The following is a 24,111-nucleotide window of genomic DNA, read 5'->3' on the forward strand; positions in this document are numbered from 1 at the left end:
TATCTTATCCTAATCTAACCTTGCCTAACCATTACCTAACCTAACCTAACCTATCTTAACCTAACCCAACCTAACCTAGCCGAACCTATCCTAACCTAACCTAAAATATATTGGAACACTTCCAAAATACATTAGAGTACTCCAGAATTACTTTGAACGACTCCATTTTTGGATATTTCCAAATTAGTTTTGAAAACTTTATCGTAAAATCGAACATTATTTTCTTGTTGGTAAACACACTCAATGGTAGAAATATTTACTCGATTTCCGAATAGAAACACTTTCCTCGCTCTGAGAGACTCATTGTGGGTCACCCCTTCCCCCCAACACCACTGGGTAATGCGGTTCACACCCAAGGTAGATTTAAGATAATCATGAACACCTGCGTCAACTCAGGACAGACAGACGCCATGAAATGCGGGTAACATCCAAGGTAGAAAATCATCTCTTTCCAGACCAACTGTCTATCCTAACCTAACCTAACCTAACCTAACCTAATTCCTAACCTAACCTAACCTCACCTAACCGAACCTAACCTAACTCCATCAATCACCTCTATCCTAACCTAACCTAACCTAACCTAACCCAACCTAACTCCATCAAACACCTCTATCCTAACCTAACCTAACCTATCCTAACCTAACCTAACTCCATCAAACACCTCGAATACTACCTAACTTAACCTAACCTAACCTTACCTAACCTACCGAACCTAACCTAACCTAACCTAACCTATCCTAACCTGTCCTAACCTAACCTAACCTATCCTAACCTAACCTAACCTATCCTAACCTAACCTAACCTAACCTAACCTAACTTATCCTAAGCTAACCTAACCTAACTTATCCTAACCTAACCTAACCTAACTTATCCTAACCTAACCTAACCTAACCTAAAATAACGAACCTAACCTAACTTATCCTAATCTAATCTAACCTAACCTAACCTAACTTATCCTAACCTAACCTAACTTATCCTAACCTAACCTAACCTAACCTAACCTAAAATAACCTAACCTAACTTATCCTAACCTACTCACTTTACTTTGAACACCTTCAAAACACTCTCATACATCATTTGAGACCCCCTTTTCTCAATATCTCTCATCCACAACCTTTATCATCTCACTACAGAACAACCCCAAGATTACTTCGAACACTCTCATAAAGCATTTGAGTACTCACATAAACACTTTTGAACATTTCCAAACAACACTGAAGCACTTCCAAAATATCATTTTGATTACTCCCAAATAAGATTTGACAGCTCTAATTTATCTACACTTACACATTTCATTAAATTACATCTCATCCCCCCAAACTCCTCCCTCATTCTCCAGACTTTACAACATTAGCACAAAAAAAAACTATCTCATACACTTATGACATGAGACATTACCATATCTAACACACTGACTAACTTTGAACCAACTCTGAACACCACAGATCTTCTTCAAAAAATGCTCTGCACATCATTTGAACACCTTCAAAAAAACACCATCAAACACCTCCGAATACTCCCAAAAAACACTACTGATTACTACCAAATCACCACTGAATACTACCAATCACCGTCAAAATCACCAGAAACTAAGTTTAACATCACCATCTAACATCCTTTTTATAGAAATCCCCTCAAATCACTATAACCAAGAACTCCCTCCCCATTTGGCGCATAAAAAAAAAAGCATGAACACAAACCTAATACGCAAACACTTAGTACATGATCACCATCAACTGAAAACATATCTTGTACACACACATAATATAAGACAATCACCAACTACAATCACCCATGTTCACTTACCTCAAAATCACTAATATCACAGAAAACAATCATTTTTATAAACATTTCACACACACACACAAAAAAAAATCATATTTGACAATATCTAAGCGCACTCACCTCACTACCACCAACACACGATGTCTCACCTCACAGGACCGACGAGCTCACCTCCAGTGACGTCACACTCCCATTGTGTTACTTGGTGGTTGGTAACATCACACCTAACCCCCCCCCCCTTGTTTCAACCTGTTGTACCCTACATTATCTAAGAACACTATATCCAAGACGATTACCAGATTTTATGATCCCCAACACCAAGATCACAGAAAACACACATTTTTATAATTATTCACACAAAAATCACGATCACCAATTCCATATCATGTTTACCGTCATCTATCAACACTAATCACCAAGATCACCAAAAAATCTAAGATCATGCATCTCAAAACTACTATGATCACTGAAAACACTTATTTTTTAAACATTCGCACAAAAATAAGACATACACAAAAATACCACAACACTTCCACCAACATCTATAACATAACATGAGCACTATAACATATCACTATCACAAAAAAAAAATAATACACAGACACCCACATATTATACATTTCAATTGCAAATTTAAGACATGAGACATACACACCAAATCTAAGACATTCACCTCCAACTAAGACATACACATCACCCCTAAAACTTCCTTCCTTATTCATTCCGTATATCTCCTAGAGCTGTTTTAACCCCGACGGATCCATCACGACGTAGGAGCCAGAGGAACCATCACCACTCCAACACCACCTACTACACTCTGGCTCCTACGTCGTGATGGATCCGTCGGGGTTAAAACAGCTCTAGGAGATATACGGAATGAATAAGGAAGGAAGTTTTAGGGGTGATGTGTATGTCTTAGTTGGAGGTGAATGTCTTAGATTTGGTGTGTATGTCTCATGTCTTAAATTTGCAATTGAAATGTATAATATGTGGGTGTCTGTGTATTATTTTTTTTTTTTTTGTGATAGTGATATGTTATAGTGCTCATGTTATGTTATAGATGTTGGTGGAAGTGTTGTGGTATTTTTGTGTGTGTCTTATTTTTGTGCGAATGTTTAAAAAATAAGTGTTTTCAGTGATCATAGTAGTTTTGAGATGCATGATCTTAGATTTTTTGGTGATCTTGGTGATTAGTGTTGATAGATGACGGTAAACATGATATGGAATTGGTGATCGTGATTTTTGTGTGAATAATTATAAAAATGTGTGTTTTCTGTGATCTTGGTGGTGGGGATCATAAAATCTGGTAATCGTCTTGGATATAGTGTTCTTAGATAATGTAGGGTACAACAGGTTGAAACAAGGGGGGGTTAGGTGTGATGTTACCAACCACCAAGTAACACAATGGGAGTGTGACGTCACTGGAGGTGAGCTCGTCGGTCCTGTGAGGTGAGACATCGTGTGTTGGTGGTAGTGAGGTGAGTGCGCTTAGATATTGTCAAATATGATTTTTTTTGTGTGTGTGTGTGTGAAATGTTTATAAAAATGATTGTTTTCTGTGATATTAGTGATTTTGAGGTAAGTGAACATGGGTGATTGTAGTTGGTGATTGTCTTATATTATGTGTGTGTACAAGATATGTTTTCAGTTGATGGTGATCATGTACTAAGTGTTTGCGTATTAGGTTTGTGTTCATGCTTTTTTTTATGCGCCAAATGGGGAGGGAGTTCTTGGTTATAGTGATTTGAGGGGATTTCTATAAAAAGGATGTTAGATGGTGATGTTAAACTTAGTTTCTGGTGATTTTGACGGTGATTGGTAGTATTCAGTGGTGATTTGGTAGTAATCAGTAGTGTTTTTTGGGAGTATTCGGAGGTGTTTGATGGTGTTTTTTTGAAGGTGTTCAAATGATGTGCAGAGCATTTTTTGAAGAAGATCAGTGGTGTTCAGAGTTGGTTCAAAGTTAGTCAGTGTGTTAGATATGGTAATGTCTCATGTCATAAGTGTATGAGATAGTTTTTTTTTTTGTGCTAATGTTGTAAAGTCTGGAGAATGAGGGAGGAGTTTGGGGGGATGAGATGTAATTTAATGAAATGTGTAAGTGTAGATAAATTAGAGCTGTCAAATCTTATTTGGGAGTAATCAAAATGATATTTTGGAAGTGCTTCAGTGTTGTTTGGAAATGTTCAAAAGTGTTTATGTGAGTACTCAAATGCTTTATGAGAGTGTTCGAAGTAATCTTGGGGTTGTTCTGTAGTGAGATGATAAAGGTTGTGGATGAGAGATATTGAGAAAAGGGGGTCTCAAATGATGTATGAGAGTGTTTTGAAGGTGTTCAAAGTAAAGTGAGTAGGTTAGGATAAGTTAGGTTAGGTTATTTTTAGGTTAGGTTAGGTTAGGTTAGGATAAGTTAGGTTAGGTTAGGATAAGTTAGGTTAGGTTAGGTTAGATTAGATTAGGATAAGTTAGGTTAGGTTCGTTATTTTAGGTTAGGTTAGGTTAGGTTAGGATAAGTTAGGTTAGGTTAGGTTAGGATAAGTTAGGTTAGGTTAGCTTAGGATAAGTTAGGTTAGGTTAGGTTAGGGTAGGTTAGGATAGGTTAGGTTAGGTTAGGACAGGTTAGGATAGGTTAGGTTAGGTTAGGTTAGGTTCGGTAGGTTAGGTAAGGTTAGGCTAGGTTAAGTTAGGTAGTATTCGAGGTGTTTGATGGAGTTAGGTTAGGTTAGGATAGGTTAGGTTATGTTAGGATAGAGGTGTTTGATGGAGTTATGTTGGGTTAGGTTAGGTTAGGTTAGGTTAGGTTAGGTTATGATAGAGGTGATTGATGGAGTTAGGTTAGGTTCGGTTAGGTGAGGTTAGGTTAGGTTAGGTTAGGTTAGGATAGACAGTTGGTCTGGAAAGAGATGATTTTCTACCTTGGATGTTACCCGCATTTCATGGCGTCTGTCTGTCCTGAGTTGACGCAGGTGTTCATGATTATCTTAAATCTACCTTGGGTGTGAACCGCATTACCCAGTGGTGTTGGGGGGAAGGGGTGACCCACAATGAGTCTCTCAGAGCGAGGAAAGTGTTTCTATTCGGAAATCGAGTAAATATTTCTACCATTGAGTGTGTTTACCAACAAGAAAATAATGTTCGATTTTACGATAAAGTTTTCAAAACTAATTTGGAAATATCCAAAAATGGAGTCGTTCAAAGTAATTCTGGAGTACTCTAATGTATTTTGGAAGTGTTCCAATATATTTTAGGTTAGGTTAGGATAGGTTCGGCTAGGTTAGGTTGGGTTAGGTTAAGATAGGTTAGGTTAGGTTAGGTAATGGTTAGGCAAGGTTAGATTAGGATAAGATAGGTTAGGTTAGGTTAGGCTAGGTTAGGTTAGGTTAGGTAAGGTTAGGTTAGGTTAGGTTAGGTTAGTTAAGTTAGGAACGGTTAGGATAGGTTCGGCTAGGTTAGGTTAGGTTAGGTTAAGATAGGTTAGGTTAGGTTAGGATAAGTTAGGTTAGGGTAGGTTAGGCTAGGTTAGGTTAGGTTAGGTTAGGTTAGGTTAAGTTAAGTTAGGTTAGGCTAGGTTAGGTTAGGTTAGGTTAGGTTAGGTTAAGTTAGGTTAGGTTAGGTTAGGCTAGGATAGGTTATGTTAGGTAAGGTTAGGTTAGGGTAGGTTCGGTTAGGTTAGGTTAGGTTAGGTTAAGTTAGGTTAGGTTAGGCTAGGTTAGGTTAGGTTAGGTTAGGATAAGTTAGGTAGGGTTAGGTTAGGATAGGTTCAGTTAGGTTAGGTTAGGCTAGGTTAGGATAAGTTAGGTTAGGTTAGGATAAGTTAGGTAAGGTTAGGATAGGTTCGGTTAGGTAGGTTAGGTTAGGTTAGGTTAGGTTAGGTTAGGTTAAGTTAAGTTAGGTTAGGCTAGGTTAGGTTAGGTTAGGTTAGGTTAGGTTAGGTTAAGTTAGGTTAGGTTAGGTTAGGCTAGGATAGGTTATGTTAGGTAAGGTTAGGTTAGGGTAGGTTCGGTTAGGTTAGGTTAGGTTAGGTTAGGTTAGGTTAAGTTAGGTTAGGTTAGGCTAGGTTAGGTTAGGTTAGGTTAGGATAAGTTAGGTAGGGTTAGGTTAGGATAGGTTCGGTTAGGTTAGGTTAGGCTAGGTTAGGATAAGTTAGGTTAGGTTAGGATAAGTTAGGTAAGGTTAAGTTAGGTTAGGTGTGTGTGTGTGTGTGTTAGGTGGTCATAGAGTTTTGTGAATATCTTGGTTACAGTGATTTTAGTGGATTTGAGATACATTTGTGGATGTGAAATGTGATTTTTTTGTGTGTGTTCAGAAGAGGTGTGTTGGGAGATGGGTGAGTGGATGTGAAGAAATGCGGGTGAGATGGAGAGGGGTATGGGGAGGGTTGTAATTAGAAATATGGGGAGATTTTACTGAATATAAAGGTAATGTGTGAATATTTTAAAAAGAAATTATAGAATTGAAAAGTTATGATATATTGGAAAAAGAATGGAGGGGTGTTGAAAACATGTCGCAATAGTTGGGTAGTTGATGCGAGTATAATATTAATTTATGTGGATACAAGGAGATGGGTATGGAGAGGATTTTATTAGAATTTTAGTAGGAAAAAGAAGGGGGAAAAATGTGAATAAATTGGTAATTGATGAGGGTTGTGGGTAATGTAGTCGAATTAGAGATACCGAAAAAGATGATATAAGTGGGTTGTTTTTGTGACTTTTTCTGATGTAGTGTGTCCCCTTATTAACTTTAATGAACTAAAAGGGTTAAAATGAGAAAAAAAAATTGTGGGATGTGGGTGATGTGGGTGTTGTGGGGTGTGGGTGAAGTGGGTTGTGGGTGTTGTGACTTTCTGATGTACTGTGTCCCCTTATTAACTTTAATGAACTAAAAGGGTTAAAACGAGAAAAATTGGGGGTTATGAGTGAAAATTGTGAGGTGTTGGTTGGAGTGTGAGGGTTCGGGAGGGTGGGGAGGAGGTTACTTCGTGGGGGAGTGACCTGAGATGAAATAGTTAAAAAAATGTCTAGACTTGTGTTGTAAAGAAATTGTGGGTATTAACGAAAAAAAATGTGAAATTATTTGGATTAACCTGGGTTAAGAGTGAAAATGTTTTCCCTATGATGTAGGTACTATATCCCCTTATTAACTTTAATGAACTAAAAGGGTCGTCATGATTCAACCTGTGTGTGTGACGTCACTACTATGCCCCCTTATTAACTTGAATGAACTAAAAGGGTCGACAAGATTCAGCCTGTGTGTGTGGGGGTCATTGTGTGACGTCACTGACCGTCGAGTAAACACATTAATGAGAGGAATACTGACATCACACTTGTTTAGACCTGTAGTAAGAGAGAGCATCATGCCCCATAGGAGGAGTTCATTTGAATGCTTACCCCCAGAGGGGGGAATCCAAAAAACCTTGATCCAAGGAGATGGAGTCTTGGTATTATCGAGAAATTTTGGGGTGGGAGTGAAAGTGAGAGGGGTAATCCAAAAATTTGACCCAAGGAGATGGAAACTTTGATTTCGAGAAAAACTTGATCCGAGGAGATCATAAGAATTTCGAAACCCCCATAGGGGGGAATCCAAAACTTGTATTATCGAGAAATTTTGGGGTGGGAGTGAAAGTGAGAGGGGTAATCCAAAAATTTGATCCAAGGAGATGGAGAATTTCGAAACCCCATAGGGGGGATCATAAAAAAAACTTGATCCGAGGAGATCATAAGAATTTCGAAAACCCCATAGGGAAGAATCCAAAAAAAACTTGATCCGAGGAGATGGAGACTTTGATTTCGAGAAATTTTGGGATGGGGGTGAAAGTGAGAGGGGGAACCTCAAAAATTTGATCTGAGGAGATGGAGAGCACAAGAAAATGAAATTCAAAAAAAATTCGAAAAAAATCGGAAAAAAATTCGAGGCGCGGGGGCGATCCGGACGACGCTGCAGAAGGCGCAGCAGAAGGCGGGGCGCGAGGGGCACGGGCGGGAGCGAGGGCGCGGGCGCGAGGCGCGGCGGGGGCGCGGGTGGGGGTCACGAAGGGCGCGGGCGGGTGCGCGGGCGGCGCGGCGGGGGTCGTGGGCGGGGGGGTCGTGGGTGGGGGTATTGGTTGGGGGGTCAAGGGTGAGGTAGTCTCGAGGGCGAGGTCATGGTCAAAACCGGAAGTAACACCTAGGTGTGAAAAGGTGACCCTCCAGCCGCTGGTCCTAGACCGGATACACCGCCCAGTGGAAGGCCATAACCGGAAGGAGCCTCCCAGAGGAAGGCCCTTAACCGGAAGGAGCCCCCCAGAGGAAAAAATGACTACTTATATATATATATATATATATATATATATATATATATATATATATATATATATATATATATATATATATATATATATATATATATATATATATATATATATATATATATTTATATATATGTCTAGTCTAGCAGATGGATGCCAACCAGGAGGAAGCAAGCAGCCAGGGAAATGGCACGGTTGGCAATACTAGGAGAGGCAAGTGTCGGTCATGCTTACAGCTTCGTTGTCTCAACTCGAATGGTTTCCTCCGCAAACACGGTAGTTGCCCTGGTTCAGGATGTCCTCCTGTGGAAAGTGATGATCCAGAGCCACCTCAGGCACCTGAACCCTCTCCAACAGATTTCATCTCATCAGACAATCTCTTGGAAGCAATTAAAGCAACAGGTACCAGGACACTCACACATATTCCCAAAGCAGCCCGTCCACACGCAGCTGGGAAACTTACAGACCTCCTGAAAAAAGTAAACGATGGTTCCACTATCTTAAATGCTCCACCAACCATCAAGGCATGGCACAACTTACTACTTTTTGGCAATGTCTGCTTAGCTGTGCCGGAAAGAAGGGGAAAGAGGCTAGCCTCAATGATAATTAAATCCTTAAGAGATTTTCCTAGAGTTGATAACCTCATTCGCCTTCCCCGTCAACACAAAAAAGGGAGAGGCAGAACCCCCACTCACTCTACTGACAGTGAAAAAGTCAGAGTCCAGGTGAGCAAGAAAATTGAAGAGGGCAACACAGTGGGGGCAATAAGAATTATTACCAGTGAAGATACAGTTGCTCCCAGGGATGCTGACACGGCTGAAGCACTTAGAGGAAAGCACCCTGCCAGGGAAACCAGTGGCACCAACAGTTCCAACACCTCTGTCCCCACTATGGAACCATTGATAGTGGAAGACTCAGACATTTACAAAGCAATAATGTCGTTCCCATCTGGCTCTGCTGGGGGTTACACTGGAATAAGGCCACAGCATTTAAAGGAAATGGTTAATCCAGTTATTGGGGAAATTGCAGAGACACTGCTTTCAGAGATCACACGGTTCGTCAACAATTCCTTGGCTGGTCTGATCCCTGATGAAATTAGACCTTTCTTTTTTGGTGCAACACTTTGTGCACTTAAAAAGAAGGATGGAGGAATTCGGCCAATTGCAGTAGGCAACACCTTACGCCGCCTCGTATCCAAAGCTGCTGTCCGAAGTATTCGTGCACAGGCAGCCATGATGCTTCAACCAAACCAGCTTGGCTTTGGGGTCTCTCAAGGAAGTGAAGCAGCGGTTCATGCAACAAGGGCGTATATCAACAACCTGCCTGAGGACAATGCAGTGGTAAAATTAGATTTCAAGAATGCGTTCAATCTCCTGAAAAGAGGCGTGGTATTAGCAGCAGTACAAGAACATTTCCCTGGTCTCTTCCCTTTTGTTTCAGCCGGGTATAGCAAGGAATCAATGCTTCTCTTTGGAGAGCATGAAATTACATCATCGGAGGGTGTCCAACAAGGAGATCCTCTTGCACCATTTCTCTTCTGTATAGCAGTTAGGGAAATCACAGTCAGACTGACCAGCGAGCTAAACATCTGGTTTCTAGATGATGGCACACTAGCAGGTACAAAAGAGTCCCTCCTACATGACCTTACACAGGTAATGACACGGGGACAGGAAATGGGTCTCATCCTGAATCCATCCAAATGTGAAATCATCTCAGTCAAGTGATAAATGCAGTGAGATCAAAACTACCAGGAGCAGCAGTCATTGCCCCCACAAATAGTGTCTTGCTAGGAGCACCTCTGGGAAGCAATGCCATTGACACAATTCTCAGGAAGAAATTGGAAGAGTTAAGGAGAATGGAACAACGAATAGGCAATCTGGACACCCACGATGCCTTGTACCTTCTCACAAAGTGCTTGAGTCTGCCCAGGTTGACATATTTCCTAAGATGTGCACCTTCATATGATAACCCTATACTGCACGAATATGACAGTATTCTGAGGCAGATTTTTACGAAAGTACTTAACCTTACTCTAGAAGAAGGGCAGTGGAACCAAGCTACACTTCCAGTCAGACTAGGAGGCATTGGTGTCCGCAAGTCATCACAGATTGCGTTACCTGCTTTTCTGTCCTCGTGTATTGCATCCAGAGAGCTTGTAGCAGCGATTCTCCCTGAACATCTTAGGGACAAGATAGGAGTCCAGGACCAAAAATTCATTGACGGAGCAATGATCTGGGATAATCTAACGGGCTCTGGAGCCAGACCTGCTCCCCCAACAACTACGAACAATCGCACTGCGATGGTCCAATAGTGGAAAATATTGCCTCAACAATGCTTCAGAGTGTGTCAGGGAAGGATAGAGCCCGCCTCCTGGCAGTGAGAGCCCCTGATGCTGGGGACTTTCTGTTGGCTGTTCCCAACTCCAGCCTTGGCACACGTCTCGACCCACAGACCATCCGCATCGGTGTTGCCCTTCGACTTGCCGCCCCTATTCTCGCCGAACACAGGTGTATTTGTGGCAGTGAAGCAGCAGACCGATTCGGGTACCATGGTCTTGTGTGCCGTAAATCCGAGAGAAAGATTGCAAGACATGAGGAGGTTAATAACATTATCAAGAGGAGCCTCACAACAGCTGGATGCCCAGCAGTAAGGGAGCCACCCCAACTATGCAGATCTGATGGCAGCCAGAAGCATCCAGATGGTATCACCCTTCAAGCCTGGACAGATGGGAAGCAGGTGGTGTGGGACTATACATGTGCATCTACCTTGGCTGATACCTATCTCCAATACATCAGGGAGGAAGGAGGGGCAGCTGCCAGCTTCAGGGAGTCCCAAAAGTCTAGAATATATGGAGAACTTGCCCATCATTATATGTTTGTTCCCATAGGCTCAGAGACCCTTGGCTCATGGGGAAAGAGTGCATCTAAATTCCTTAAGGAGCTGGGAAAAAGACTCATCAGGGTAACTAGGGATCCCAGGGCAGCTAGTTTTCTGTTCCAGTGGCTCAGTGCGGCTGTTCAAAGGGGTAATGCCTGCTGTATTTTGGGCACACGCCCCAGCTCTGAGGAGCTGGATGAGATTTTCGCGTTATAATCGGTGATACACACGTAACAACATGTACCGTATATGCCACCTTTATATCAATAATGTATCTCTTAAATCTTCTATATATATAATATATATATATATATATATATATATATATATATATATATATATATATATATATATATATATATATATATATATATATATATATATATATATATATATATTATTTATTTATTTATTTATTTATTTCATGTGTCTGCACTCTGAAGGAGGGTGTTAATGTTGCAATTTTATAAGTGTAGTGTAAATGCGCCTCTGGCAAGACAATGATGGAGTGAATGATGAAAGTTTTTCTTTTTTGGACCACGTTGCCCTGGTGGGAGAAGGCCGTTTCCAGTTCCTCCCTCGGCACTCGACTCGATCCACAGGCCATTCGGATTGGCGTTGCTCGTCGCTTAGCCATCGCAATACTCACCTATAATAGGTGTATCTGCGACAGGGCGGTGGCTGATCAATTGGGACTTCATGGTCACGTGTGCCACACATCAGTAGGGAAGTGTGCTAGACATGAGGAGGTCAACGACATCATAAAGAGAAACCTCGCCACAGCCCATAGCCCAGCTCAGTGGGATCCCCAAGTGCAGAAGTCTGACGGAAGTCAAAAGCGTCCTGATGGAGCCACTATGCTACCCTGGAAGGATAATAAGCAGATTGCCTGGGACTACACTTGTGCCGCCACATTGGCAGACACCTACTCGCCATACTCCTTAGCTGAAGAGGTTGGAGCTGCCAGCCACAGGGAGGCCCAGCACACCCACAAACACGAAGGCCCTTCCTCCGTGCTATAAGTTCACCCCAATAGGGTCGGAGACCCTAGGAGCTTGGGGCAAGTGTGCTCTGAAAATCCTCAAAGAGCTGGGTGAAAAACCCATCATAGAAATCATGGACCAGAGGGCAGCCAGCTTTCTCTTTCAGAGACTCAGTGTTGCAATTCTGAGAGGAAATGCAGCATTCTGGGAACGTAGCCCACCGCCGAGGAGCTGGACGAAGCATCCGAGATGTAGCTCTGAGGTGTTATCTATGCTGTTCTACTCTCTATTGTATATTTTATCGATGTATTTTGTCTTTAAATACAGTATCCACAGATTGTAAAATATAGAGGGTGGTAGGAGAAAATAATATTGAAACAGTTTCACGGAAAACCTTGAGTTTTCCCTGAAGCAAGTTTGTTCTTTTCTCCGAGGATGAGGGTCTCCAACTCACTCGGTTCCAGAGGTAATACCTCCCTATATTATACGAGCTGTTGAAGTGTGAACAGGATAATATTTAGTGAAGGGATTCAAGGAAGCCGGTTATTAAAGATTTAGCCGGACTTGAGTCCTGGAAATGGGAAGTTCAATGCCTGTACTTTAAAGGAGAGGTCTGGGATATTGACATTTTGGAGGGACTTATTAAAGATTTAGCCGGGTTTTAGTCCTGGAAATGGGAAGCTCAATGCCTGCATTTTAAAGGAGAGGTCTGGGATATTGACATTTTGGAGGGACTTCTGAACTATCTGAGTACCTCTGCAAAGACAGCGATTATGTATGAGTGAGGTGAAAGTGTTGAATGATGATGAAGGTATTTTCTTTTTGGGGATTTTCTTCCTTTTTGGGTCACCCTGCCTCGGTGGGAGAAGGCCGACTTGAAAGAAGAAAGAATGATGGCCGACTAGCAGGAACAAAGGAGTCCTTGCAAGATGATTTTACACAGGTGATGACACGGGGACAGGAAATGGGTCTCATTCTGAATCCATCCAAATGTGAAATCATCTCAGTCAGTCAACAAGTGATAAATACAGTAAGATCAAAACTACCAGGAGCATCAGTCATTGTCCCCACAAATAGCTTCTTACTTGGAGGACCTCTTGGAAGTGATGCCATTGACACAATTCTCAGGAAGAAATTGGAAGATTTGAGGAGAATGGAACAACGAATAGGCAATCTTGACATCCGCGATACCTTGTACCTTCTCACAAAGTGCTTGAGTCTGCCCAGGTTGACATATTTTCCAAGATGTGCCCCTTCATTTGATAACCCTATACAATTTTTTTACGAAAGTACTTAACCTTGCTCTAGAAGACGGGCAGTGGAACCAAGCTACACTTCCAGTCAGACTAGGAGGCATCGGTGTCGTCAAGTCATCACAGATTGCTTTACCTGCTTTTCTGTCCTCATGTGTTGCATCCAGAGGACAAGACTGAAGTCCATGACCAAAAGTTCATTGACGGAGCCATGATCTGGGATAATCTAACGGTCTCTGAAACCAGACCTGCTCCCCCCAACAACTACAAACAATCGCACTAGGATGGCCCAATAGTTAAGAATATAGCCTAAGAAGCGCTTCAAAGTGTCAGAGAAGGATAGAGCCCTCTTCCTGGCAGTGAGAGCTTCTCATGCAGGGGACTTTCTGTTGGCTGTTCCCAACTCCATCCTTGGCACACGCATCGACCCACAGATCATCCACATTGGTGTTGCCCTTCAACTTGCCGCCCCTAATCACGCCGAACACAGGTGTATTTGTGGCAGTGAAGCAGTAGACCGATTTGGGTACCATGGTTTTGTGTGCCGTAAATCCGAGGGAAAGATTGCAAGACATGAGGAGGTTAATAACATTATCAAGAGGAGCCTCACGACAGCCGGATGCCCAACATTAAGGAAGCCACCCCAACTATGTAGATTTGATGGCAGCCAGAAGCGTCCAGATGGTATCACCCATCAAGCCTGGACAGACGGTCAGCAGGTGTTGAGAGACTACACATATGCATCTACCTTGGCTGATACCTATCTCCAGTACGCCAGGGAGGAAGGAAGGGCAGCCGCCAGCTTCAGGGAGTCCCAAAAGTCTTGAAAATATGGGGAACTTGCCCATCATTATATGTTTGCTCCCATAGGCTCAGAGACCCTTGGCTCATGGGGAAAGAGTGCATCTAGGCCAAAGACTCATCAGGGTAACTATGGATCCCAGGGCAGCTAGTATTCTGTTCCAGCGACTAACCACTCCAAAACTATATCCCGATCTGCTTTAACATTTCTGTCTTTGTCCCATCAATCCCACATGGTTTACCCCTCTTCATTCTACCCACCACCTCACGCACTTCCCCCACATCAGCTCTGAGGCACCCACACCATCGTATGTCCTCGGATCACGGTACAACACCTAGCTCTGCTGGATGTGTGATTTTTGTAGGATTGTATGGTCCAGTTGGTTAGAGCATCGTGAATTTTCGCTGACCATGAGGCGGGCTAAAACAACAGGTTTTCGATCCCTCGGCTAGTCGCAGTGACGTTATTGATTAAACACAACTTGTTGGTGGTTACAATAATACATACATACATATGAGAAAGACCTGAAAGGGGCGACTATTAGGGTTATGAAATGAGCATTGCTGAAGTTTCAATATCTGGTCAGGATCTGCAAACATTACTTCATACTGTTCTGTTTTCTGCTTCCCACAGTTCATGGCTCTGAACTGCCGTGCGAACATGTATCAGTCACAGTTCTCCAAGGACCTAGACCATTACTACTCTCCCTCCAACTCATCACTCTTGATCCACGCTCCTGAAGGAAAACTAAAGTGTGTGTCCGGGGAAGCTCAGGAGTACATTCTGCCAGTGTTCTTCTCTGCCACCGGCCAGACCTCAGCTGTTTTTATTGTCCAGGTAGTTATGTTTTTTGTTTCTGCTTCTCGTTTTTCCCACTATTTTGATAGAGTGATGACGTTTTCTTCCTGGGTAAGCGCTCCTGGACTGCACTTACCCGTGAAGTGGTTTCCCGTCCACTAACTCACCAGATCTATTCCCTGATAAAAATTAGAACCATTGTTTGCTCATCTACGCCTAACATTTTATCTGATGTAGCAATTAAGTATATTATATATGATGAGGCTTATCACGGAATCTGCTGAAACTTTTTATTAGGTAAATATTTTACCTTTTCAAGGAATGACATTTGAATTCATATATAGTAATAATAATCTCTCTAATTTGATTAAAGTTAAGAATAGAGGATAATTAATAGGACTAAGTGTTCTCAGGTTCAAGTTTTTGTCACCTTCAAAACCAGATCCTAGCACAAGTCCAACAGAATTTAAATTTTGGTGTTACCACTAATGCACTTATCAAAATTTTGTTAATGACATATCTAACTTGGTACTTCGTTCATAATCACTAAAACAGAATAAATATGAAAAAACATTAGTAAAAACTTAATTGTACTTTGTTTTGCTGGTTAATTCATTAGGTAAAAACATTCAGATTTGGATCTCTGTCATAGTACCCGTTCATTGCTGGCGGCCCCATGAGATTGAAGTGATCGCTGATTATCAGGTCATCGATTAAGTGGGCAACAGTACCTTTTACCGCTGTCTAATCGGTGCTGGATTCAATGAATTGAATGTCACTATGAGGGGACAAGTAGTAGTGACTGGTGGTATACTGGTACTGGCATCATTTGCCAGTTTAGAAATCAGTGTGGTTAAAAAATATCCTGTTGAAACTGAACACAGTCGAACAGGAAAATTACCATATGGCTTTTGATATATATATATATATATATATATATATATATATATATATATATATATATATATATATATATACATATATATATATATATATATATATAAATTTTATATATATATATATATATATATATATATATATATATATATATATATATATATATATATATATATATATATATATATATACAGTGGAACCTTGAAAATCGAACGTACCAAATATCGAACGTTTCGAAAATAAGACCATTTTTTCGGACAAACTGTGTACCAAAAATCGAACGCGTTTCAAATTTCGGACTGCCGGGTATGGGACCTGTACGCTGGCCCGCTCTGTCCCCGTCCCCGCGCAGGCGCCGTGAGCAGTCTAGCTTTGTTTATGCTTGAGTGAACACTAACCTGCGCTCTCATTCACACATTTTACGATTATTTCGTTGTGTTTAGTGCTTGTGGGACTGTGAAATAAGCAGCCATGGGCCCAAAGAAACTTGCTAGTGGTACCCTGTGGACAGTCATTTTGTGAGACAGGGGTCCAGTGACTCTCAAGCCGGTCCTAGTGGCATTAAAAGACAGAGAAGGGAAGTAACCCCAGAGAGGGCTTTACCTGAAGTCCTCTTGGAGGGGGATTCTTCTTCCATATACTAACCCCAACTCCCTCTCTGCTCCTCCCTATCTTCCAGATGCCATCGTCAATCTTCAATAAAGGTAAGTAAAAATGTTATTCTATATTTTATATTATATGTATGTATTATTTTATATGTATGTTATTTTATATGTATATATAACTGTAATTAATCTCTATAAAATGTATTTTTTGTGTGAATATTTTTGGATTTCTGGAACAGATTAATTGTATTTCCATTATTTCTTATGGAAAATATTGATTCGAATTTCAGACTTTTCGAAATTAGAACTAGCTCCAGGAACGGATTAAGTTCGATTTTTTGAGGTTCCACTGTATATATATATATATATATATATATATATATATATATATATATATATATATATATATATATATATATATATATATATATATATATATATATATATATATATATATATATATATATATATATAATGAATAAGGATATCTAAAAATGCACCTTATATATGTATTTAAATAAATTGTTTGGTGGCTTATATCTAGGATAACTAACCACGGTACGGGTGAGATTAGAACTTATGGCAGGTGATTCACAAAACTCCAGGCCAGTGCATAAGCCACTGGGCCAGCTGGCTACAATAAGCCACTGGGCCAGGCTACGATAAGCCACTGGGCCAGCTGGCTACAATATGCCACTGGGTCAGCTGGCTACAATAAGCCACTGGGCCAGCTAGCTACAATAAGCCACTGGGCCAGCTGGCTACAATAAGCCACTGGGCCAGCTGGCTACAATATACCACTGGGCCAGCTGGCTACAATAAGCCACTGGGCCAGCTGGCTACAATAAGCCAATGGGCCAGCTAGCTACAATAAGCCACTGGGCCAGCTGGCTACACGTTAGCATGGCTCCCACACTGACCACAAATGCAACTATCTATGGGTTTTAGTATATCTGGGGACACTTCCTGCTTGCCTCATGCAGAGAATGAGAATGAAATTAGCTTAGAAGCTCCCACACCTCCGTATGCCCTCGGATGGCGGCCCAACAGCTAGCTGTGTGCTGGCTGTGCTGGCGATATCTATAAATTATAGACATCTCAATCTTTGCATAATTTTTCTGGTGACATTTGAGTTTAGATGAGTAGTAACATATAGGATGGAGTATGCCAGTGGATGGTGACTTTTGGAGCAGCACAGCGCCCACTGCATAACCACTCGCATCTATATGTAAAAAGAAAGGTAGGTTGAAGTTAGGACTCCACAAGACAGGAGCAGAGGAAAGAAAGTGCTTCAACCTAGCAAACAAATCAGAGCAATCTTGAGTCCCATTGAGCTGGACTTTGCTGCTAGTGAACTCAGTGAGAGAAGCAGCGACGTGAGAAAAGTTAGGAGAGAACCTGCGATAATATCCTGTCATGCCCAGGAATCTCTGCATGCCCTTCCTATCGTGTGGCACTGGAAATGCAGAAATAACACAAGCCTTAGCATCAATAGGAGCAACCTCATCTTGGCCTATACAAATCCCTAGATAAGTAATCTTGGCTTGACCAAAACTACACTTAACCAAGTTAACAGATAAGTTATAGTGTGCCAGTCTCTCAAACAATGCTCTGAGATGTGCTAAGTGTTGTTCTCATTCGTCACTGTACATCACTAAGTCGTCAAGGTAGGCTTCTACTCCGTCTAGGTTGTGAGTCAACTTGTTCATTATATTTTGGAAGGACGAAGCAGCATTACATAAGCCGAATGGAGTGACGAGATAGTTGAACAATCCATCTTGAACAGTGAAAGCAGGTACAGGAAGGCGAGAAGCAGGTGGAGGTGTGTGAGCAGGTCTGTGTGCAAGCTTGCCTGTCTCCTGACAGACGTGATGAAGTCGCACATGATCAGTCACTTTCCTTCATTTTTTGCCAAGTGAAATGTTTTGCCAGTTTACCTAGTGTCTTCTTGACACCCAAATGTCCTCCTATGGGACTACTGTGAGCAAAATCTAGAGCTTTTTCACGAAATGTAACTGGTAAAACTACACGATGCTTGACTGTGGTGGGAACACTGTCTGCTAATATCTTACATGTACTTGTCTCCATCAGTACACCGTTACTATAATAGTAACAAATATCGAGATCTTTTGCTTTACTCTCAGTAACTGCTATATCTCTCAGTCTTTCTAGAGACTGATCAACAAAATCATCCTTGATTAAATCGTCATGAGTTAGAATTTTAATGTCAGTTGTGTCCTGACTAGGCTGATGAATAGGATTATTATAATAATCAAGGGGGAAGTGCTAAACCCGGAGGATTATACAGCGCCTGGGGGGGGGATGTGGAAGGCATTCAGGCTTAATTCTGGGAACTGGAGCACAGATCCAATTCCCTTAATCAAGAGCCCCTCACCAATATCAAGGAACCTTCCTTGAGGGGTGATGAATAGGAGAAGTCAGTGTTAATGACCCTGGGTGCAGAGAATCACTGAACAACATATTCAAGCCCTAATCATTATCATCTACTAACTCAACAAAAGACAAGGATGGCTGTCGCTGTATCTATGACAGAGCTCTTGTAATTGCACTAAGAGGAAATAAAATAGGCTTCTCTCTAAAAGATTTAATGGCATAATTATCATCAGTGGTATTAGCAAAAAAAGTGGTTCCTTACATATACCAGCTTGAAGAACATCGTTTCCTATCAACAAGTCCACTGCTAGATAGAAAATGCACCACTAGAAATACCCACTGAAATATAACTAGTATAATAACTTATTTAAATAAAAATTTTGTGAGAAGGTATTTTTATAATGGCCCAACCATAGGCTTCTAACAATACATCTATCTGGGTATAAGTATCTTAGTTATGGGCAGTACATCTTCTCTCAACAAGGTGAGATAACTGCCAGTATCTCGGAAAGTAATTACATCAGGTGTGATTCGTCAAGTCTCGATTTTTCTCTCGATAAGTAAGGACTCATTGCTAACGAATCTTTTTGGCAGATATACTTTCTGACTCTTCTGAGTAATATTATCCAAAACAGCAGAATGATACTTGTGTGGAGGCGCCAACCGCACGATCGTTTCTCGTATCTTTTTCTAATTTGTGGCAATACTCTCTAGCCTGTCCTTTTCTATGACAGTAGGTACATTTAACTTTGTTCTTCTCTGTATCTGATTTCTGTCTAGCCACAGAGACAGATATAGGATTGAGAGTTTTCCTGGTAAAGATACGAGAATTTACAGTAGCAGGTGAATCAGCCCGGCACTGACCAGCTGATTTGGGTTGCCGATTTCGAGGACACTTTTTCGTTACCTTGTTTCTCTGTGTTTTAGTATGTGCAAGTTTGCGGGATATCTTGTAACTGTCTGTTAATGCGGCAATTTCCAGAACATCTGAAGAAGTATGGTCAATCAGGTATTCTTGAATATCGGCAGACGTACAGTTGTTGAAATCTTCATGAAGTAACAATTGAATGAGGCTGTCGAAAATATTGCAGTTCGAGGCTCTACATCACCTCTCAAAGGCAACCTTTTTCTCAAGACATTACTCTTAGTCTTTAGATCAGGAAATTACTCAAAGTGTTTGACCATAGAGTTACTGGTAAGTCAAACTAGGTAATTTCTCCAACATCTTTGATCAAGAGCCTCCCGGATAGGACCCTCCCCCCCATTCGTTAAAAAAAACGCGATATCTATAAATTATAAACATCTGCAGAGAATGCTAAAAGGACTGCCCCTCTAGCATTCAGCCTGTTTCTTGAGTTTTTGTAACAAGCAGTCAGTATGTTGGTCCAGTTATCCGTTAGAATTACAATAAGTTTTAATAGTGCTTTAGGATTGCAACTGATTGGATACTAACTACAGAAATAAAAATTGAGATGTTTATTCACAAAGTTGTCTAGGTGGACAAAATCAAGGTAAATCAGTTTGATATAAATTAGGATAGTAGTATAATGTTGAAGGCCCAATTTATATCTTTATGACTCTTAAAGTACCGTCTCGTACGTTGTCAGCAATTATAACAATATTAGTATTTACAAGCAAGTGTGTGAGAAGGTGTGTATGTGCTCAAAGTTATTCATGTATCTCAATAAAATTCGACTCGACTTAAACAGTGACTGACTAAACGTCCTCAAAAAATCTAACTTCTTAACCAACTAGGTAATCATAACAGTTTGCTTGAACAATATGACGACCATTCGCCAACAACAATAAAATCACAAGCAGCAGAAGCATCGAGTCAGGAACAAGGAGACAAAATAAAGACCCTAACTGGGGACTTTCAGTAGATCCTCCATAAAAAAACATAAAACTCCCTTAATACTGAATCTAGGATCAGCATAACCAAATCCACGACTACGACAGTGCGTAGGTACCAGACACAATAGGTCAGACGCTATTGCTCAGAACTTGGGTTAACATATAGTGTCAGTACGACTAACAACCTCAGTAAAACGTCAAAAATCACAGAGTTCCGAGAAGTTTGTTTTTTCTCACCAGAAATCATACTCTACCAAAACAGAGTCTAAATAAAAAAAGGCACAATACCTTCCCAAAACTCATAAACCTGATATTCCTCTCCGTCCTATCATATTTTCTAGAGGTTCTGTCTCTTATTCTCTTGCTTCTTGGTTGGTCAAAACCCTCACTCCCTTTCTTGGTACTTTTTCTCCTGCCCACCTCCGTCACTCTCAGGACTTCATTGAACGGGTTAGCTCTCTCCCGACCTGTAAGATGCTTAGTCTTGACGTTGAGTCCCTCTTCACCAATGTCCCTCTTGATGATGTCCTTGATTTTCTTAGAGAGAAGGCCAATGAAGGGTTACTTCATCTCCCTATACCTATTGATGTCTTTCTTGATCTTATCAGCCTCTGTGTGGACTCTAATTCCTTTTCCTTCCAAGGGAAATATTATTCTCAAACCTTCGGTGTCGCTATGGGCTCTCCTCTATCTCCTGTCCTTGCTAATCTTTGCATGGAATACTTCGAGACTGTTCTTCTTCCTACCATCGATGTTCGCCCTTCACTCTGGCTCCGCTATGTTGATGACATCTTTGCTCTGTGGCCTCATGGTTCTAGTCCCTTCCAACCTTTTCTTGAAGCTTAAGAGCTTCAAAACCCTCACTCCCTTTTGAATGGGAATCTAATTCCTTGCTTCCTTTCCTTGATGTCCATGTCCACCGCTCAGATACAGGTTTTTCCTTTTCCGTTTATCGCAAACCTATGCACAGTGGCATGTACATTCACTACTTTCCTATCATGCTTTCTCTGTCAAGAGAAGTGTTCTTATCTCCCTCTTTCTCCGTGTCCTCCGCATCTGTGATCCTTAGTTCCTTCCAGCAGAAATTTCCACTCTTCATAATTCGTTTTCCCGTCTTAGCTACCCTTCCCATTTCATGGACTCTGCCTTCTCACGTTCTAAACGTAATTTCTTCTCTCCCAAACTCTCTACTCCTGGGAACTCTTCTGTCCTCTACCTTCCTTACATTTCCGGTCTTTCTAATCTCAACAACTCTCCGTTCCTTAGACATCATAAGAACATAAGAACATAAGAAAGAAGGAACACTGCAACAGGCCTACTGACCCATGCGGAGCAGGTCCATTCCCCTCGGGTTAGCCCAATGACCCACCCAGACTGGTCAGGTCATATTCACTTAAGACAGGAGCACGGCACTAGACCCAGCAGTACTAGCTAGTCAGGTCCAACTCACACCCACCCACACCCACTCATGTATTTATCTAACCTATTTTTAAAACTACACAAAGTTTTAGCCTCAATAACTGTACTCGGGAGTTTGTTCCACTCATCCACAACTCTATTACCAAACCAGTGCTTTCCTATATCCTTCCTGAATCTAAATTTTTCCAACTTGAAACCATTGCTGCGAGTCCTGTCTTGGCTGGAAATTTTCAGCACACTATTTACATCCCCTTTATTTATTCCTGTTTTCCATTTATACACCTCGATCATATCCCCCCTAATTCTACGCCTTTCGAGAAAGTGCAGATTCAGGGCTCTCAATATATCCTCAAAGGGGAGATTTCTGATACATGGGATCATCTTTGTCATCCTCTTATGTACGTTTTCCAGAGCATTTATATCCATTCTGTAATACGGTGACCAGAACTGAGCAACATAGTCTAAATGAGGCCTAACCAAGGATATATAGAGTTGAAGAACAACCTGAGGACTTCTATTATTTATACTTCTAGATATAAAGCCAAGAATTCTGTTAGCTTTATTGCGAACACTAATGCACTGTTGCCTTGGTTTTAGATTACTGCTAACCAGAACTCCTAAATCTTTTTCGCAATCAGTAGTATTAAGATCTACATTATTTAGTTTATATGTCACATGGTTATTTTCCTGTCCAACATTTAGAACTTTTCATTTGTCTATTTTAAACTGCATCTGTCACTTCTCCGACCATTGCATTAGTCTATTCAAATCATCCTGGAGTGCTTTAGTGTCCTCATTAGAATGAATTGGACGGCCTATTTTGGTGTCATCAGCAAATTTGCTTATGCTGCTATTTATTCCCTCATCTATGTCGTTTAAGTAAATGTGAACAACAACGGGCGCAACACTGACCCCTGAGTAGTACCGCTTGTGACGTGCCCCCATTCTGATTTCTCCCCATTTATGCAAAGTCTCTGCTGCCTATTTGTCAACCATGCCTCTACCCAGGAAAAAATTTCTCCTCCTATTCCGTGTGCCTTAAGTTTCCTCAATAGCCTCTGATGTGGAACTCTATCGAAATCCTTACTGAAGTCCATGTACAAAATATCATATTCATTACCATGATCTACCTCCTCAAACACCTTAGTGAAAAATGTTAGTAAATTCGTAAGGCAGGAACGCCCCTTTGTAAAACCGTGTTGAGATTCATTAATCAATCTGTGCCTATCAAGATGGCTACGAATTGCTTTGGCAATTATTGATTCCATAAATTTTCCCACTATGAAGGTAAGGCTTATTGGTCTATAGTTCAAAGCCAAGGACCTGTCACTTGCCTTGTAAATAGGTATTACATTTGCCATTTTCCACTTATCAGGCACTATGCCAGTTTGTAGTGATATGTTAAAAAGATTAGCCAAAGGTATGTTAAGTTCCTCTTTACATTCCTTTAACACCCTTGCAAACAGTTCATCAGGGCCTGGGGATTTGTTAGGTTTTAGTTTCTCTATTTGTCTGAGGACCATGTCACTAGTTACCGCAATCGTGCATAGTTTATTATCGTCCTGTTCTACATAATCTATTATTTCAGGAATATCGCTAGTATTTTCCTGGGTGAAAACTGAGAGGAAGTCGGTATTGAGAATTTCACACATATCCCCATCACTGTCAGTGATCTGACCAGTTACTCTTAAGTGGGCCAATCTTGTCCCTAATCTTACTTCTGTATACCTGAAAGAACCCTTTTGGGTTAGTCTATGAATCCCTTGCAACCTTAGCCTCATTGTCCCTTTTTGCTTTCCTTATTCCTTTCTTTATTTCTCTCTTTAATTGAATATATTGATTTCTTAACTGCCCATCCCCTCTTTTAATACGCCTATATATGCCTCTCTTTTGACCAGTGAGATGTTTTAATCTATTGTTCATACATTTGGGATCATTTTTGTTAGATCTAATTTCCCTACTCGGAACAAAAGTTGTCTGGGCAGCTAGAACTGTGCTCTGAAAAAGTCATATTGGCAACCAAGATCACCTACCTGACCCATGGTCAGGACATCCCAGTTTAGCCCATCCAGGTAGTTTTTCAGTCCTATGAATTTGGCCAAGCAAAAATCTGGGACAGAGATTTGATTGCAGTTATCTGGGTAATTCCATGATATATTGA

At 41.1% G+C, this 24,111-nt stretch overlaps 1 protein-coding gene across 1 annotated transcript in view; it reads left to right on the plus strand.

Moving 5' to 3' along the window:
* LOC138852813 (murinoglobulin-2-like) overlaps positions 1 to 24,111 on the plus strand; it is a 348,116-nt gene that overhangs the window by 175,738 nt on the left and 148,267 nt on the right. The window contains exon 8 of the mRNA XM_070085802.1: positions 14,617 to 14,820. Within this exon, the coding sequence (XP_069941903.1) occupies positions 14,617 to 14,820 (204 nt within the window). The remainder of the gene's footprint in view (positions 1 to 14,616; positions 14,821 to 24,111) is intronic.

Source organism: Cherax quadricarinatus, chromosome 1 (assembly GCF_038502225.1).
Source record: "Cherax quadricarinatus isolate ZL_2023a chromosome 1, ASM3850222v1, whole genome shotgun sequence".
NCBI lineage: Eukaryota > Metazoa > Arthropoda > Malacostraca > Decapoda > Parastacidae > Cherax > Cherax quadricarinatus.